The sequence below is a fragment of the Podarcis filfolensis genome (genome assembly GCF_964270895.1).
Source record: "Podarcis filfolensis genome assembly, chromosome: 1".
In the NCBI taxonomy this organism is placed as follows: Eukaryota; Metazoa; Chordata; class Lepidosauria; order Squamata; family Lacertidae; genus Podarcis; species Podarcis filfolensis.
Window position 1 is genome coordinate 19,378,709 of NC_139604.1, and position 17,539 is coordinate 19,396,247.

The window sequence follows — 17,539 nt, forward strand, 5'->3', positions numbered from 1 at the left end:
TGGCATAACCATCAGAACATGAAACCGTTAGTGGTGTTTTGAAGTCTTTGAGACAAAAGGCTGCTTGCTAAGAACTTTAGTTCTGTAGAAAGACAGGGAGGTACAGTGAATAAGGGAATCAAAAGGCTGGAAATCTGCTGCTGAGAATAAATGCTAGCTGCTCCCTGAGGTGATTTGTCTGTGCACTTCACTTTCTACAGATGTTAGAGCCTCTTTTTGAGTAAGGACCTGAGGTTCTTTGGTAGCACTTTGATATCCTGCTTGAATTCAATATGTGAAATGGAGGAGTCGCTCTGTGACTGGGAGCACAGCGCAGTCTTTGAAGTCTGATCCAATTTTTGCTGCTTACCATTTGATGTTGAAAGGATGAAATGAAGAAAATGTACCGTTTTCGCCAGTAACTCTGCTGAGCATATGTAAGATTAAAAAAACAAAATCCCTTGGATGATGTACTTAGAAATGTTAAGCAGATTAATACCTTCCTATAGCTTTCTCCCCCTCTTCTTCTAAAGATACAAATTAACTTTGAGAGGGAAATCAGCATACAGTATACGCCATTATTAGTTGCCTCTGTGCCGGGGTACAGGAGTGAACCGGGGGCAGGAAAGAAATAAACATTCGGAGACGCAGATGTAAAAACACTGTTGGCCAGGGAACACACAGGGCTCAATCCAGTCAAATACAGGTGCTGTCTGCTCATGTATAAATCGAGAGGAGGGTGAGTTGGGGGGGTGGGATTACCACATGAAACAAGATTTTCTCCATGGTGGTATCCCAGCTGTGGAACTCCTTCCCTACCCAGATCCACCCCACATTATAACTATTCGAATGGCAACTCAAGTCGTGTTTGTTCTGACAGGACTTTGTAAATCTGAACGATTTACAATTCCTTTGCAATCTGAACGATTTACAATTCAAACCCCCTTTGCATTTGTAAAATGTAATTTGAATGTAATTTAAGGCTGACTTTGTACTGTGCTTTAACTTTTTTATATTTCCACGCTGCAGCTTTGTTGTTTTTTGCTATCCTGGGTTCTTGTGAGGGGAAGGGCAAGATAAAAGAAAATAGTAAATAAATAACAATGATAACAACATACTGTAGAGCGCCAGAGGCCTCGACAGAACTGAAACTGGGTAGATCAGATCCTAAATGGTTCTACTCTATAACTGGGGGCATTTGCACTAAGCTGTCCAGAAGTTTAGGCTGTATTCTTACAAATCCACTCGCACACTTTGTTTTCCTGCCTGAATTCAGATATTGATTTGTGTTGTTTTCCCCCCTAAAAGAAATATTTTCCATTTCCCCCCCAAAAAATAAAGGGTTCAGCTGACACTTCGGCGCCAGTGATTGTTCAAAGACATTCAGACCAAATGAAGACTTTGCAGCCCACCAGCCAGTCCAACTCAGTGACAGATCACAAGTTCTCTTGTCCACTGAGGACGCATGAAACACAAGGTAAGACACATTCAAACACACCAATAAAACCCAACACCCTTTAATGTTGAGAATACCTGTTCTTTGTGAAAGATCCTCAGTGGGCAATGGTGGGCAATATTCATCAAAATCAACAGAGGGTCAGTTACCTTTTAATCTTTTCCCTTGCTTTTCACCCAAAGAATGGAAACCCGCCATGATGGCGGATCTACTCTATCTTTGTCTATCATCTCTACATTGTTAGTGTTGCTGTGCATTTTAGCCATGCTTTGATCACATGAGTGGGTCTCACAGTTGTACCATTGTCTTAAGGATGTAGCTTTAGGATACATTCTATCCAGTGTCTTGAATGTCATGGATTCTGCTGAGATTCTTCTTAGGGGAGATGCGTGATGACCAGGTAAAGAACCTTTTCAGTGGTGGCTCTGTTTGCGGAGCCCTTTTCCCAGCAGACATACCAAATATTGCAACTTCTCAGCAAAAGGCCTTCTCATTTACAAAGTCTGCTTAGTTTTTTCATTGATGTATGGCTACAAGCAAAATTATATTATCAACATATACAAGCAGAAAAGTTGTTTTCCTTCATTTGCAAAGAATCATACAAAACAAAGTGGCACTAATAAAGAAAAGTTCCAGGGTGGCAACAGAAAGCAAACTAAAAATGCTTTTGCAGTTTATCAAAACTATCCCGCAGTATCAAGTTACAGGAAAAGGGGTGCTATTAACAGAAATCCTTCTAGTTGGTTAATTGGTTCGGCAACTTCCATGCACATGACATGTGATGCTAATTATTTTCCCCAAGAGTTAAATGATAACTAATCAGAGGCGGCTGCAGTTGCACATGGCAACAAAATATCTAATTAGAATAGTAGAGTGCCTGGTATCTAGTGGACAGACCAAAGCACTCGTCAGGAGAGCTATGAGATTCAGGTGAGGGTCATATGCTTTGTCAATCCCAGCAGCTATATAAGAGGACGACCCAGCTTGCCCAAGCCTCAAAACAAGCAACGGGAAAACAGTAAACAACGGAGTGAAAAGGGGAAAAAATATTGGGCAGGCCTCCGGCTTTTATCATGAACCTCCCTAAAAGCTCTGGTTGGAACTAAAGGGTGGGCTATTGCATGTTATAAATACAGTGGCACCTGGGAATGTGAACGGGATCCGTTCCGGAGCCCCGTTCGCATCCTGAACAGAGCATAAGATGCAACAGCGCGTCTGCACGGGTTGCGTTTCGCCGCTTCCCGCATGCGCGTGACGTCATTTTGACCATCGTTACTTCCAGGTCGCCGCGGTGCACAACCCGAAAATACTTATCCTGAAGCGTATTTATCCCGAGGTATGACTGTGAATGCACAAACAAACAAAAGCCCTTTGGACTTCATGCATCCTGTAAACACACAACCCCAGGCCCAGGTACCCTACAGTTCAGTAAGCTTATTGGTTTAAAAACAACGATCTCGTATAGTATCCAAGAAAACTCTCAAAAGAAAATTGTTAACTGGGTGTTAATACGTTTGTTCGTTTCTTGAAGTCTGCCCACCCCTGCTGGTTCTCAGTGTGTGTCTGCTAGCTACAGGTTTGTGTATTTTCTCGACCAGGGCTTGGAGCTTGAAGCCCAGGTGAGTAAGGTAAAAGGTAAAGGACCCCTGGATGGTAAAGTCCAGTCAAAGGCAACTACGGGGTTGCGGCTCTCATCTCGCTTTCAGGCCAAGGGAGCCGGCCTTTATCCACAGACAGCTTTCCGGATCATGTGGCCAGCAGGACTAAACAGCTTCTAGCACAACAGGACACTGTGACGGAAGCCAGAGCGCACGGAAACACCGTTTACCTTCCCGCCGAAGCAGGACCTATTTAACTACTCGCACTGGTGTGCTTTGAAGATATGGGACAACGCCGAGAGGAAGGTGGGCAGCCAAGACAGAAATGGCAGAAAACCAGCTGGGAGGTGGAATTAACTGTTACAAGTGAGCTGAGGTCAGAATAACGGTGTGGGAGCAGGAGAATGCTGCCATGCTCAAACCAAACGCCTGCAGTTGAAGACGTAGTCCTGTTGCAACGTGCGTAGAAATCAGAAGCAGGAGGGCCTTGCGTGAAGGGGGGCAGAATCAGGATACTGCATCTGGTTCAGAGAGGGAGGGGCATGCAGAGAAGCAGAAGACCAAGCCAAGAGAAACTGCTGCTCAGGCAAACAACTCGAGGCTGCCTTGATACTTAGCATTTATACCCAGCAGGTTAGCAGTGACCTACCGTATTTTTCCCTCTATAACACGCAGATTTTTTCTCCTAAAAAGGAAGGGGAAATGTCTGTGCGTGTTATTGAGCGAATGTGTGGTCCCTGGAGCCAAATGGCAAAAAAAATCAGGCAAAAATCAAATTGCGCGTCTCGGAGAAGGGAAACCTGAAAAGAGGAAGTGGCTGCTTTCCTGCATTCTGCCTCAGGGTCTTACTGCCCACCCTCCTCTGTTTCCTTGCTGTGTTTGCTCAAACGGAACAAAGAGCAGGGAAAGCCCCTCCCCTCCAGGCAAGCAGAGTGTCGTCTCTGTGCTCCGGTGCTGCTGAAAACATGCAGGAGGGAGAGAGAGAGAGAGAGAGAGAGAGCTGGCTGGCTTGGGTGGGTAGGTGAGGGAAAACTTTTGCCTTCCTTTCCTCCCTCCCGTTATACCCCTCTCCTGCATTCTTAGCCAGCTGCTTCTCTGCACACCCCTCTCGTGCTCCTTGTCCATTCTGTATTTTTCCTTCCTTCCCCACTTAAAATGTGGTTAAAAAGCATGGATCCACATGGATCCTCAGGATCTTTGCATTGGGTCACCCCAAATTCACCATCAGATCACATAGCATGTCCATGGCTACAGCCTGCCCCCCAAAAATCACACACGCACTGTTGCCTGGGGCTGCAATGGTGCAAAAATGTGGTTAAAAAGCATGGATCCACATGGATCCTCAGGATCTTTGCATTGGGTCACCCCAAATTCACCATCAGATCACATAGCATGTCCATGGCTACAGCCTGCCCCCCCCAAATCACGCACCCACTGTTGCCTGGGGCTGCAATGGTGCAAAAACGTGGTTACAAAACATGGATCCTCAGGATCTTTGCATTGGGTCACCCCAAATTCACCATCAGAGCACATAGCATGTCCATGGCTACAGCCTGCCCCCCCCAAAATCACACACCCACTGTTGCCTGGGGCTGCAATGGTGCAAAAATGTGGTTACAAAGCATGGATCCACAGGGATTCTCAGGATTTTTGCATTGGGTCACCCCAAATTCACCATCAGATCACATGTCTGTGGCCACAGCATGAAGCACAAAAATGATACATCCACTGTTTCATTCAGAATGTTTTTTCCCTTGTTTTCCTCCTCTAAAAACGATGTGCGTGTTATGGTCAGGTGCGTGTTATCGAGCGAAAAATACGGTAAGTGACAGCAGCACCAGATAAGTCCAAGATCAAATCTGATGTAAGATGGGAACAAACATGACTTGCAGCAGTGAGCCAAAGTGCAACGTTCATAGATTAAGATCTGATGCCTCTTCCTGACATCTTGCTGCATATAATTGTTTTCAACCCACCGAAACAGCCCCACAAAATTTCGAGTTATATGCAGTGCGTGCATGTAACAAGTAAAGCAATGAGCTGCCGTGCCAGTTTTTTAATAATAAATTTGGCAGAAATTCCCTCTTCTACGCAGGAACAGTGTCCCTCTTTTTCTTTTCCATTTGGCCGCCATTTTTATATTCCACCTTTTCATCGAGAAGGTAAACGGCGTTTCCGTGCACTCTGACTTCCATCAAGGTGTTCTATTGTGCCAGAAGCAGTTTAGTCCTGCTGGCCACATGACCTGGAAAGCTGTTTGTGGACAATGCTGGCTCCCTCAGCCTGAAAGCGAGATGAGCACCTCCTCCCCATTGTTGCCTTTGAACGGACTTAACCGTCCAGGGCTCCTTTAACTTTTACCTTATTGAGTAAGTCCCCACTTCAAGAATAGAATCTTCCACCTCCTGGCAAATAGAAGGAGAAGAAATGAAGGCAGTGAGAGATTTTACTTTCTTGGGCTCCATGATCGCTGCAGATGGTGAGAGCAGTCACGAAATTAAAAGACGCCTGCTTCTTAGGAGAAAAGCAATGACAAACATAGACAGCATCTTAAAAAGCAGAGACATCACCTTGCAAACAAAGGTCAGTATAGTTAAAGCTATGGTTTTCCCAGTAGTGATGTACGGAAGTGAGAGCTGGACTATAAAGAAGGCTGATCGCCGAAGAATTGATTCTTTTGAATTATGGTGCTGGAGGAGACTCTTGAGAGTCCCATGGACTGCAAGAAGATCAAACCTATCCATTCTGAAGGAAATCAGCCCTGAGTGCTCACTGGAAGGACAGATCCTGAAGCTGAGGCTCCAATACTTTGGCCACCTCATGAGAAGAGAAGACTCCCTGGAAAAGACCCTGATGTTGGGAAAGAGAAGGAGGGACGACAGAGGACGAGATGGTTGGACAGTGTTCTCAAAGCTACCAACTTGAGTTTGACCAAACTGCGGGAGGCAGTGGAAGACAGGAGTGCCTGGTGTGCTCTGGTCCATGGGGTCACGAAGATTCGGACACAACTAAACAACTAAACAACAACAACATATTCATGGAACAGGACTTTTGAGGATGTGTGCATTACACTGGAACACTATAAATGATTTCCATATTAAACAATAAATCTGCTAAATGAAACCTTTCCCACCCCCTCAACAAAGCCTGTGTAAGAGACTTCACTTTTACACTCCTGGCTTTCTCTTTAATGCTGAATAATACCTTTGTCTCTGGGTGGCCCAACAAGATGGTAGATGCATTGCCAGAGCAAACTATTGCCCACGCTGAGTGAAAGTGGCAGAATTCTGCAAATGGGGCAATAGAGAGTCCATTGTGAGCAAATACAAGCTAGCTTTGCGACAGCTCCTGTGTCAAAGGAGCACCAATTATTATTTTTTTGTTTCTGATGAAGAAACGGCTACACCATTGACTTGATCTATCAAGGAAATAAGGAGGTGGAGGGAACAAGCAGGCGGCCACAGCCTTTCTTGGTAATGTGTTTAAAGCACTTAAGGGAAGCAGTGATTATCAATCACTCTTAAATGAGAAAGTGTTAAAGATATGAACCTGTTGAAGACTAATAGCCTATTCCAGTGCTTTTGAAAGCGCAGCTCTTCAGCTGGAAATTCAAATGCTTTCACACCCCAGTGAGCCTGAATTGCACCGAGTGCCTGGTGTGTAGTTTTGAGCGTACAGTGCTTGAGCTAAAATGAAATGGCAAATGCAGTGCCGTTTATTATTCTTGGAATAAATTTAGCACATAAGGGTATACAATGGACAGCCATCTCGACGGGCCATACATGTAGCCCAGTCCTGTACAAGTAAGGAAGGTGACCAGATGGGGTAGCTCAGTTGGCAGAGCATGAGGCTCTTAATCTTGGAGTTGCAGGTTCGAGCCCCATGTTGGGCAAAAGTTTCCGGCCTCGCAGGGGGTTGGACTAGATGACCCTTGTGGCCCCTTCCAACTCTACAATTCAGTGATTCTATGAAAAGAGGACAGGGCTCCTGTACCTTTTAATAGCTGTGTAGAAGAGGGAATTTCAGCAGATGAAACTTGTCATGCAAATCACACGTCCTGGAATTCCCTCTTCTGCACATCTGTTGAAGATACAGGAGCCACGTCCTCTGTTTCATCTGGTCACCTTACAAGAAAGTACATGGGACTGCAGACTCGATTTCACATTTACTCACAGATAATATGTATGGAAGTGAGAGCTGGACCATTAAGAAGGCTGATCACCGAAGAATTGATGCTTTTGAATTGTGGTGCTGGAGGAGACTCTTGAGAGTCCCATGGACTGCAAGAAGATCAAACCTATCCATTCTGAAGGAAATCAACCCTGAGTGCTCACTGGAAGGACAGATCCTGAAGCTGAGGCTCCAATACTTTGGCCACCTCATGAGAAGAGAAGACTCCCTGGAAAAGACCCTGATGTTGGGAAAGATGGAGGGCACAAGGAGAAGGGGACGGCAGAGGACAAGATGGTTGGACAGTGTTCTCGAAGCTACCAGCATGAGTTTGACCAAACTGCGGGACGCAGTTGAAGACAGGAGTGCCTGGCGTGCTCTGGTCCATGGGGTCACGAAGAGTCAGATATGACTAAATGACTAAACAACAACAAAAATAAAATAATAATAATAATAATAATAATAATAATAATAATAATAATAATAATAATTTATTATTTCTACCCCGCCCATCTGGCTGGGTTTCCCCAGCCACTCTGGACAGCTCCCAACAGATTGTTAAAAACACGATAAAACATCAAATATTAAAAACTTCCCTAAACAGGGCTGCCTTCAGAGTTGTCTTCTAAAAGTCAGGTAGTTATTTATTTCCTTGACATCTGATGGGAAGGCGTTCCACAGGGTGGACGCCACTACCAAGAAGGCCCTCTGCCTGGTTCCCTGTAACCTCACTTCTCGCAGTGAGGGAACCACCAGAAGGCCCTCGGTGCTGGACCTCAGTGTCCGGGCAGAACGAGGGGGGTGGAGACACTCCTTCAGTTATGAAGGCAAAGCCACCCTGATAGCTCCTTTCCCACAAACAGCAGCTTTAGGAAAGAGCTATATGACTAAGTGACCCATTTCACAACTGCCTCTTGTCCACTCCAGATTGCTTCCTCTCCCCCACTGCTTCCCTTTATTATAATGTTCCCAGTACGTTGCTGTGAGGGATCCAGGCCTCGCCTCTGAAACAGCAATGCTGAAAGTTTCTCTTTGTGCAGTATGCATGCTTAAAGGTAAAGGTAAAGGGACCCCTGACCATTAGGTCCAGTCGTGACCGACTCTGGGGTTGCGGCGCTCATCTCACTTTATTGGCCGAGGGAGCCTGCATACAGCTTCCGGGTCATGTGGTCAGCATGACGAAGCTGCTTCTGGCGAACCAGAGCAGCACACAGAAACGCCGTTTACCTTGCCGCCGGAGCGGTACCTATTTATCTACTTGCACTTTGATGTGCTTTCGAACTGGTTGGCAGGAGCAGGGACCGAGCAACGGGAGCTCACCCCATGGCGGGGATTCGAACCTCCGACCTTCTGATCAGCAAGTCCTAGGCTCTGTGGTTTAACCCACAGCGCCACCCGCGTCCCATGTATGCATGCTTGCTTTGGAGTAAGTCGCATTGGTTCAGCTGCAAATCTCTCCCAGCTCTTTCCCACACATTTCCTGAAACTTTAAAATGATCCATGCAAATCAGAATGTTGATGAATTTGATCTTATACATAAGTCTCATCTGTTTTCAGCATTATTTTCTATATTACGTTTCAGAAGTGATGCATTAAAGACAAATAAGCCATCGCGGTGTCACTCGTGAAAACATGCTGCTAACTGGGTTATTTTTAACAAATCTTGTAACATGCCTCTCATGGCTTTAAGAACAATATTTTAAAATTGGCAGTCAGTCTGAGGAAAAAAATATTGCAAAACTATTGTATCATCTGCAGAAGTTTCCCATTCTCCCAAACAGTGCTGAGAACCCTGTTCTCTTTTGCATCTGTCCACCATGGTGAAAGGAAATGTGTCGTTCATGTCCGATGATTAATTGGGACTCATGACACACACAAAACCACCAAATACCAACTGCAATAAACCTGCATCTCTATCAGTGATGAAATATTGGAGTTTGAATGGTGCAACACCACCAAGGCAAAAACCTGTGGCTTGTGTACAACAAATGAGAAGATTGTTGTGTGAAAAGGCCCTCTTTCATTTGAGAAGAAAACAAAACAGTTCAATATTTCATTTGTAAAAGAGAAGTTGTGCACAATGTCTTCATGAAGTTAAACCAAGAAATTCTCAAGGCAAACACAAATCAATGGAAGCAAAAAACACTTTAAGCTTCCTGGGTAACAACAGACGAAGTCTGCAGAGAAGCCCCTTGTGCATTTCATCTCAGCAGCAAGTCCAGCGGAAGCCTCGAGGCAAAAGGTTTATTGTTATGATCATTTACTTTAGCTCTTTTGTGACCGAAGGATTAGCAGCTGTGACACACCAAAAACAGAAATACTTTGCTTGTAGCATTCAATAAAAGTGCTGCTGAACGCACAGCCCTCTCCACTTTGTGGATCAGTTGTCCTTTGTATTGCATATATCATATCCCTTCATTCAATTTGGGTGAGGGTCAAGCATAGTCTTAATAGTAATAATAATGCACGAGTAAAACAACAACATTCTATCCATCTTAGTTACACGACTTGCCCCAAAAGGAAGGGCTCTTCAATTTACATATGATTCGCCTAGCTGATCAACAAAAGATTGTTGCCCATCACCAAACATTCACATTTCAACTACATGGTACCTTGGTTCTCAAAATTAATCCGTTCCAAAACCAAAGCGTTCCAAAACCAAGGCGCCCTTTCCTGTAGAAAGTAGTGCAAAATGGATAAATCCATTCCAGACTTTTAAAAACCCCTAAAACAGCAATTTAACATGAATTTTACTATCTAATGAGACCATTGATCCATAAAATGAAAGCAATAAACAATGTTCTGTGGTCACACAATCAATCCATCAGTAGCTGGACTGGGTTCCACACAGTCACAAAAACAAAATGAAAAGAGCCGCAAAAACAGAAATGCTAAATAAATAGCAAAAACAGACCCCAGCGTAACACTCAAAACGGAAGTGTGGCACTCAAAACGGATGCATAACACTCAAAACGGAGCACATTCGGCTTCTGAAAAAAAGTTCGCAAACCGGAACACTTACTTCCAGGTTGGCAGTGTTTGGGTTCCAAGTTGTTTGCGTACCAAGGCGTTTGAGAACCAAGGTACCACTGTACAAGAACAAGAACACAGCTCTGTTTCCAAAAGCTGTTCGACTGGCAGGCTAAACCAGGTGAGGGTAGCCGATGAGTCTCAAAGCCGTGGTGAGCTGGGAACTTGCCCTGCATGCAAAGAAAGGTTTCAGTGGATTGAGCAGACAAAACCAATAGCGGATCCAATGGTCAAGAAGGGAGCTTCTGCACATGCTGTAGAGAGAAGGGAGGGGCAGATGGAGCTCCTCAACCAAGGAAAGTAGACCACCTAGGAAGAAGAAGAAGAAGAAGAAGAAGAAGAAGAAGAAGAAGAAGAAGAAGTGGAGGAGGAGTTTGGATTTGATATCCTGCTTTGAGACCCGAAGGAGTCTCAAAGCAGCTAACATTCTCCTTTCCCTTCCTCCCCCACAACAAACACTCTGTGGGGTAAGTGGGGATGAGAGACTTCAGAGAAGTGTGACTGGCCCAAGGTCACCCAGCAGCTGCATGTGGAGGAGCGGGGAAGTGAACCTGGTTCACCAGATTACGAGACTACCGCTCATAACCACTACACCACACTGGCTCCTCCTAGGAGGAAAACTCTGATCCTAAACCTCCGCTGCCTTGTGGGATATCTTCAAGAGAAGAAAAGGCTAAGGAGTAAACCTTACACAAATCAAGAGTGGAGTCCCTAAGATGGTTGGATGGTGCCTTTTATGCCTCCTTCCTCCTGCACCAAGCTGGTGCCAAACATATTCTCGGCTTTTCTTTGAACCACATCAGCAAGGCTAAGAGTCTTGTCATCTGGGCAGCCCAGGGCCTCTATATACACCGCCAAAGTTTGTGACCCAGGGAGGTCACTTAGGTGCTGCTTAGCACAGCGGTTTGACTTCACTGTCAGAGGTGCACGCCATTGTCTGTTAAGAGACAATGCCAACAACATCATGTGCATAACCGATTTTTAGGTCTAGGCTGTGGGTTTCATTTCAGACTGTTTATGTGTACAGTGGTACCTCTGGTTAAGTACTTAATTCGTTCCGGAGGTCCGTTCTTAACCTGAAACTGTTCTTAACCTTGAAGCACCACTTTAGCTAATGGGGCCTCCTGCTGCTGCCGCACCGCCAGAGCACGATTTCTGTTCTCATCCTGAAGCAAAGTTCTTAACCTGAAGCACTATTTCTGGGTTAGCGGAGTCTGTAACCTGAAGCGTATGTAACCTGAAGCGTATGTAACCCAGGGTACCACTGTACTACTTTTCAGGGGAAATAGCCAGTTATCAGTATTGATAAGAACTGGTTAATGCCTGAATCTTTTGGTGAGGATTCAAAGATGGGAAATCAGAATGAGGTGTACAGTCTATGCAGAACTACGTAAATTAGACTGAACAGTTTCGACTGAAAATTCACATCTTTCCCCATAGCTACAGAAGTCACAGTGCAATCTCCTTTTCCTCACCTCCCCCTGCTTTTCGCATTTCGTGGTTATCACTCTCTGTCGCAGATATTTAACTTTATATCAGGGTGCTTCGGGAAACCTAAGCAGCTACTCGTGCCTTTCATCTCTAGTCACCTGGATTCCCAAATTCATGTCAAAACAAGGGATGAGAGGTTGGGTATTGTGGGGATCTGGCTAATAACTTGACAGGTAGGTTGATTCCCTCAGGCATAACTGATTATGATCCATTAGCGTCAGAGTAGATTTTTTCCCCCAAAGTCAAATTTGAGCCACTTAACCCCCAACATAATTGAATGGCTTTAAATGTTTTTGAAAGGCAAGATATGAATAAATGAAGAACAAACAAAGAACTATCTTGAATGGCAGCTTTGTCATTGTTACGTTACATAATGTTGCATACATACACTACACCACACTATTTGTGTACTATTTGTGTACTATTTGCGTGTATCATCATTGCCTACTTCACACAAAAAAAATCCCTTTTGGTATTCTAGCGATGGTAAAAGATGCAGAAATATAATTGAACCTTGGGGTTTGGGTTGGAGAGTAGGTGAAAGTATTGTGCTTTTTAATATTAGATTTAATTATCGTGGAGTTAAAAAGAAAGACTAAAAGGTTCAGAAAGACTTGCGCAGCAATTATGCATAAAATATTGTAGCAAAGAAATGCTTTTTCACATTTGAAATCAAAGTAGCTAGCAATTTGTTTCTAACCGGTTTCCAATCTATGTGGGGTTTCCCCCCCCCCCACTCTCTCTCTCATTTTCTATCCCTGACATGGAGCCTTTGACTAAGTACTTCTTTTTCTTTACCACGTCTTTGTTGATGGGCTAAGCTTTTTATCGTACTGTACCTCGCTGTGCTGTTATTATTGCTCAAAGTTTTCCTAAATATCCTCTGTGAATCCCTCTGACAGCTTTTCTGCCAATGCTTAGCTACTGCTGTGAGCACTCCAGAACAGCTGCATATGTCCCCGACGGCCCCCTCACTGAAATATTGTACCTCCCCAATTAATTTCTCTTCACTTCTCTCTTTTAGCTTGCTTAAGCTTGTGTATTGCTGAAGAAATTATTAAAATTGCAGGATGGTTTTTATCTGTGCTCTCTTTGTCTGCCAAGTCACCTTAGATCTGAGCTTCCTTTAATCATACTCATTTATGATTAGAGATAAGAGAGTGGCGTTTTCGTATTTGTCTCCCAATCTTCCATTTGTAGAATATTTTCTCTTTATGTTCTCGTAAAGCCAACAAATGCAACTACTTGCTTTAAATCACTGTACAGATTTATATACAGTATTTATAAATTTGGAGGATGCCTAAGATATACATGATTGTCTTTTGTGGCAAAGCAAAAGTACAGGTAGAAGTCCCTAGAACAAGGTGGAGAGTCATAATTAAAAGCAGAATTTGGCTAGGCAAAGACCAATCCTCAAAACATTTAGCCAAACTAGATCAGCTACACAAACACACAAATGCACACAGCTGTTTCCTGTTAATACTGCCAGAGGCTATGGGCAAGGTGCGGGGGGCGGGACTCATAGACCTGGTGTTTGGTATTATGAATATATTTAGTTATAATATGACATAATGGAAAATGATAGTTATTATCTGTCAGTGGTACTTGGTACTCTGGGAACCAATACAAACCTCTAGTTCAGGGGTCAGCAAACTTTTTCAGCAGGGGGCCGGTCCACTGTCCCTCAGACCTTGTGGGGAGCTGGACTATATTTGGGGGGGGGGAATGAACAAATTCCTATGCCCCAAAAATAATCCAGAGATGCACTTTATATAAAAGCACACATTCTACTCATGTAAAAACACCAGGCAGGCCCCACAAATAACCCAGAGATGCATTTTAAATAAAAGGACACATTCTACTCATGTAAAAACACGCTGATTCCCGGACCGACTGTGGGCCAGACTGAGAAGGCGATTGGGCCAGATCCGGCCCCCGGGCCTTAGTTTGCCTACCATCCTCTAGTTTGTGAAGCAAAAATCAAGCATAAATTTCAGAGGTCACCCAAGCAGCCAGAGCAGGCAGGCTGGTGAGTCAATAATAGTTAGGGTTACTCTTACAGCTGAGGGAAAATTGTCAGTATAATCAATATTAGGAAAAGCCTTTGCTAAAATTAAGGCTCACCAGAAGAGGCTCGTTTTAAAACATGTGAGTGGAAGCATAACTTCCCCTGGGGTTTTTCCATTTGCCGTCACCCTATAAGTGCAACAATTTATTTGGGTCCAACCAGCAAACTAAACAAAATTCTTTTTCAAGTTTAGAAATCTCATGACCAAATGAACTGCCATAGGGATTATATTAAAGTTTTATTACAATTAATATCAAACATGATTCCCTGATCTTTTAACTCAGCAGCTTCGCTGTACACTGCCTGCTAAATACATTTTTGTTCAGACAAGCCTATCCACATAGGTAGAGTGTGTATCTACAGATATATGAGGCATTTGCATGTATTTTAATCTGTTTTTAGCTTATTGCTGGTTTTAATTATCACTTGAATATTTTAAATGGCTTTTTTTGACTGTTTTTATAGATAATGTTAAAGGGACGCGGGTGGCGCTGTGGGTTAAACCACAGAGCCTAGGACTTACCGATCAGAAGGTTGCCAGTTCAAATCCCCGTAACGGGGTGAGGTCCCGTTGCTCAGTTCCTGCTCCTACCAACCTAGCAGTTCGAAAGCACGAAGTGCAAGTAGATAAATAGGTACTGCTCCAGCGGAAAGGTAAACGGCGTTTCCGTGCGCTGCTCTGGTTCACCAGAAGCAGCTTAGTCATGCTGGCCACATGACGCCGGCTCCCTCGGCCAATAAAGCGAGATGAGCACCGCAACCCCAGAGTCGGTCATGACTGGACCTAATGGTCAAGGGTCCCTTTACCTTTACCTATAAATAATATTGTTCATTTACTCTTTTCGTAAACTTCTTTCATGATTTTTTTACAAAGTGGTATACAAATTTTTTGGGACGCGGGTGGCACTGTGGTCTAAACCACTGAGCCTAGGGCTTGCGGATCAGAAGGTTGGCAGTTCAAATCCCCGCGACGGGGTAAGCTCCTGTTGCTCTGTCCCTGCTCCTGCCAACCTAGCAGTTCGAAAGCATGTTAAAGTGCAAGTAGAAAAATAGGTACTGTTCCGGTGGGAAGGTAAATGGCGTTTCCGTGCGCTGCTCTGGTTTGCCAGAAGCAGCTTAGTCAACCTGGCCACATGACCCGGAAAAACTGTCTGCGGACAAACATCCGCTCCCTCGACCAGTATAGCGAGATGAGCGCCACAACCTCAGAGTCGTTCACAACTGGACTTAACTGTCAGGGGTCCCTTTACCTTACTATACCAATTTTACAAAATAAATATGGTAACTAAAATAAACACAGAAATTTAGTCCCGAATGCACTTCCCATAGCCTGAAGGCCACAAGTTTGCAAATCTCATGTTCATCTTTTTGTTTCGATTTATTCAATTATTTATCAAATTTTGCTGTAAATAAATAAAACCTCTAAGGTGTTTCCGCCAATACATAAGGAAGTTTTTGCAAGTCCTGTGTTCACAAAGCGAATTTGTGGCATATTCTGAGCTATTAGGCACCCTTTATTCCGAGCTATTATGCATGTTGCCAACCTTACTCTCAGCTGTCCTGAATTAATTGCTATATAGAATTTCACTCGTCGGTGAATCTATAATCACACGCAGCTGTGAAAAAGAATGATAATAGCCCATTGATGGCCTGGCCTACGTTGAGAGTTGTGTGTTGCTAGAAGACGGCACCTGTATAGATAATATATTAAATGTATTCTGAAAGGTAATTAATCTTTATAAAATTATAATGCAGTAAAGATTCTGCAAACCCAGTCCTGAATTATCTGCTTCACAATTACTAACAATATTTCATCAATCAATGCAAAGGGCATGATCATTCCTTGAGCCAAATTTCTTTTAAAAGCTGGAGGGGGGGGGGAGTCAAACTAGTGTACACTGCAGTGGAGCAGTATAAAGATCACATGAGAAGGGAGCTTACAGGTTGTCCAGCTTGGCCCTAAGAGCTCACATGTGACACTGAGTAGCTTATTTCACAGGCTTCCTCAATCTCGGCCCTCCAGATGTTTTTGTGGGAATGTTCAGGGATGCAGGAGAGGATATATTGTCTGATTATAGCCTTTCCAACTTGTGTTAACAAGTTCACAGTTTAGCAGAGTAACATTCCCCTTTTTAAACTTGCAGTGGATGCGTTTGCTCAGGCTCGCTAAAGCCTCTATAATAACTGTTCTGGTATTTTCCCCTTATTCCCTCATAAAAGATAAGACACGACACAGTCTTCTATAAAAGTAAAAAAAAAGGTTTACTAACACATCATTCTGTTCACAATAGGATCCCAGAAGGCAGACTTAGCTTAGAAAAGTAACATATACCTGGAAACTATCTCATACGAAGACAGTCCCTTTGTCCTCTCTTGGCTGAGCCAAGACAGCATCTTTGGCTAAGCAGATGTTGCTTCTTTGATGCATGTAGTCAAAAAGAAAGAGATGGTTGCCTTGCCCTGTGCTTTTGTCATTACCTGCACAGGTGAGGCCACGCCCACCTCTAGTCACATGCAGAGGAAGTCTGTCCCAGCCCAGAAGGAAACAGGAAGTTTACCTGCTGGCTGGACAAGCATTCCTCCCCATGTGTAAATATGTTCACTCTAGGAATGTTGTACTTGACTGCTTTTGTGTTTCACACCCCACAGTTTTTTGAGACTACAATTCCCATCATCCCTGACCAATGGTCCTGCTAGCTAGGGATCATGGGAGTTGCAGGCCAAAAACATCTGGAGGGTCAAGGTTGAGGAAGTCTGTTATTGCACCTGTGTTTGTGATATATGTCTTATCCCAGCATCTGAGTGGAAGCTTGGTTGAACATTGAGAAAGAGAGGAAAGGGCAAGTAAGGTGTGTTTCAGGTTGCCCCTCCCTTGATTTTATTCATTCAGGTGTTTAGTGAAGAAGTGGTTTTATAGAAAGACTTTCAACAGATTAAAATACCTTTTTTGTACTGACATAGGTTGTGTTTCGCAGGATTTGTTAATTTGTGGTGTTCTATGGTATTCTGGGCCGGATTTAGGTTTGATGAGGCCCTAAGCTACTGAAGGTAATGGGGCCCTTTATATGCCTAGCTGTCTTTCGTCAACAACAAAATTCTCGCTGTTTTTTGTGTTGAATATATGCTATATGGTAATTTATGGACCTAATAGGCATCTAAAGCCATTTGCACATAACAATGTATTTTATCAAAGTAATTGTTGAACTGAAATGCAGTTAAGAAGTATATTAATAGTGAAATACAATTAAGAAGAAGTATATTAATAGTGAAATTTACTATTTCCCAACCCTACTTTACTGTTCCCAACCCTAATCCTGCGGAAAGCCATCTAATTAGATTTTAATTTGATCCTGACTTGTTTTTAGGAGGTAATTTAATTATTGTTTGATTTTATACCAATGTTATATATTTGATGTTAGCCGCCCTGAGCCCAGTCTCGGCCGGGGAAGGCAGGATACAAATACAGTCATACCTCGAGTTGTGTTTGCTTCACCTTGCGTTCTTTCAGGTTATGAACATGGCAAACCTGGAAGTGTTTACTTCCGGGTTCATCACTTCGCGCATGCACGATCTATCTCGTCACACACGCACGCAAAAGCGGCACTCTACTTACTGACTTTTTGGGGTGCAAATGGCACCCCGGAATGGATCACATCCATAAGTAGAGGTACCACTGTAAAAGTTTATTATTGTTGTTGTTGTTGTTAAATAATTATTAAGCTCTAACTGTATGCGGTTCGAATCCCC

General features: G+C 43.7%; 1 protein-coding gene across 1 annotated transcript in view; it reads left to right on the top strand.

Annotated features, from left to right (window-relative positions):
- The window catches only part of MYO3B (myosin IIIB), a 299,815-nt gene that overhangs the window by 231,990 nt on the left and 50,286 nt on the right, over positions 1–17,539 (top strand). The window contains exon 33 of the mRNA XM_083626396.1: positions 1,321–1,456. Coding sequence (XP_083482522.1) covers positions 1,321–1,456 — 136 coding nt within the window. The remainder of the gene's footprint in view (positions 1–1,320; positions 1,457–17,539) is intronic.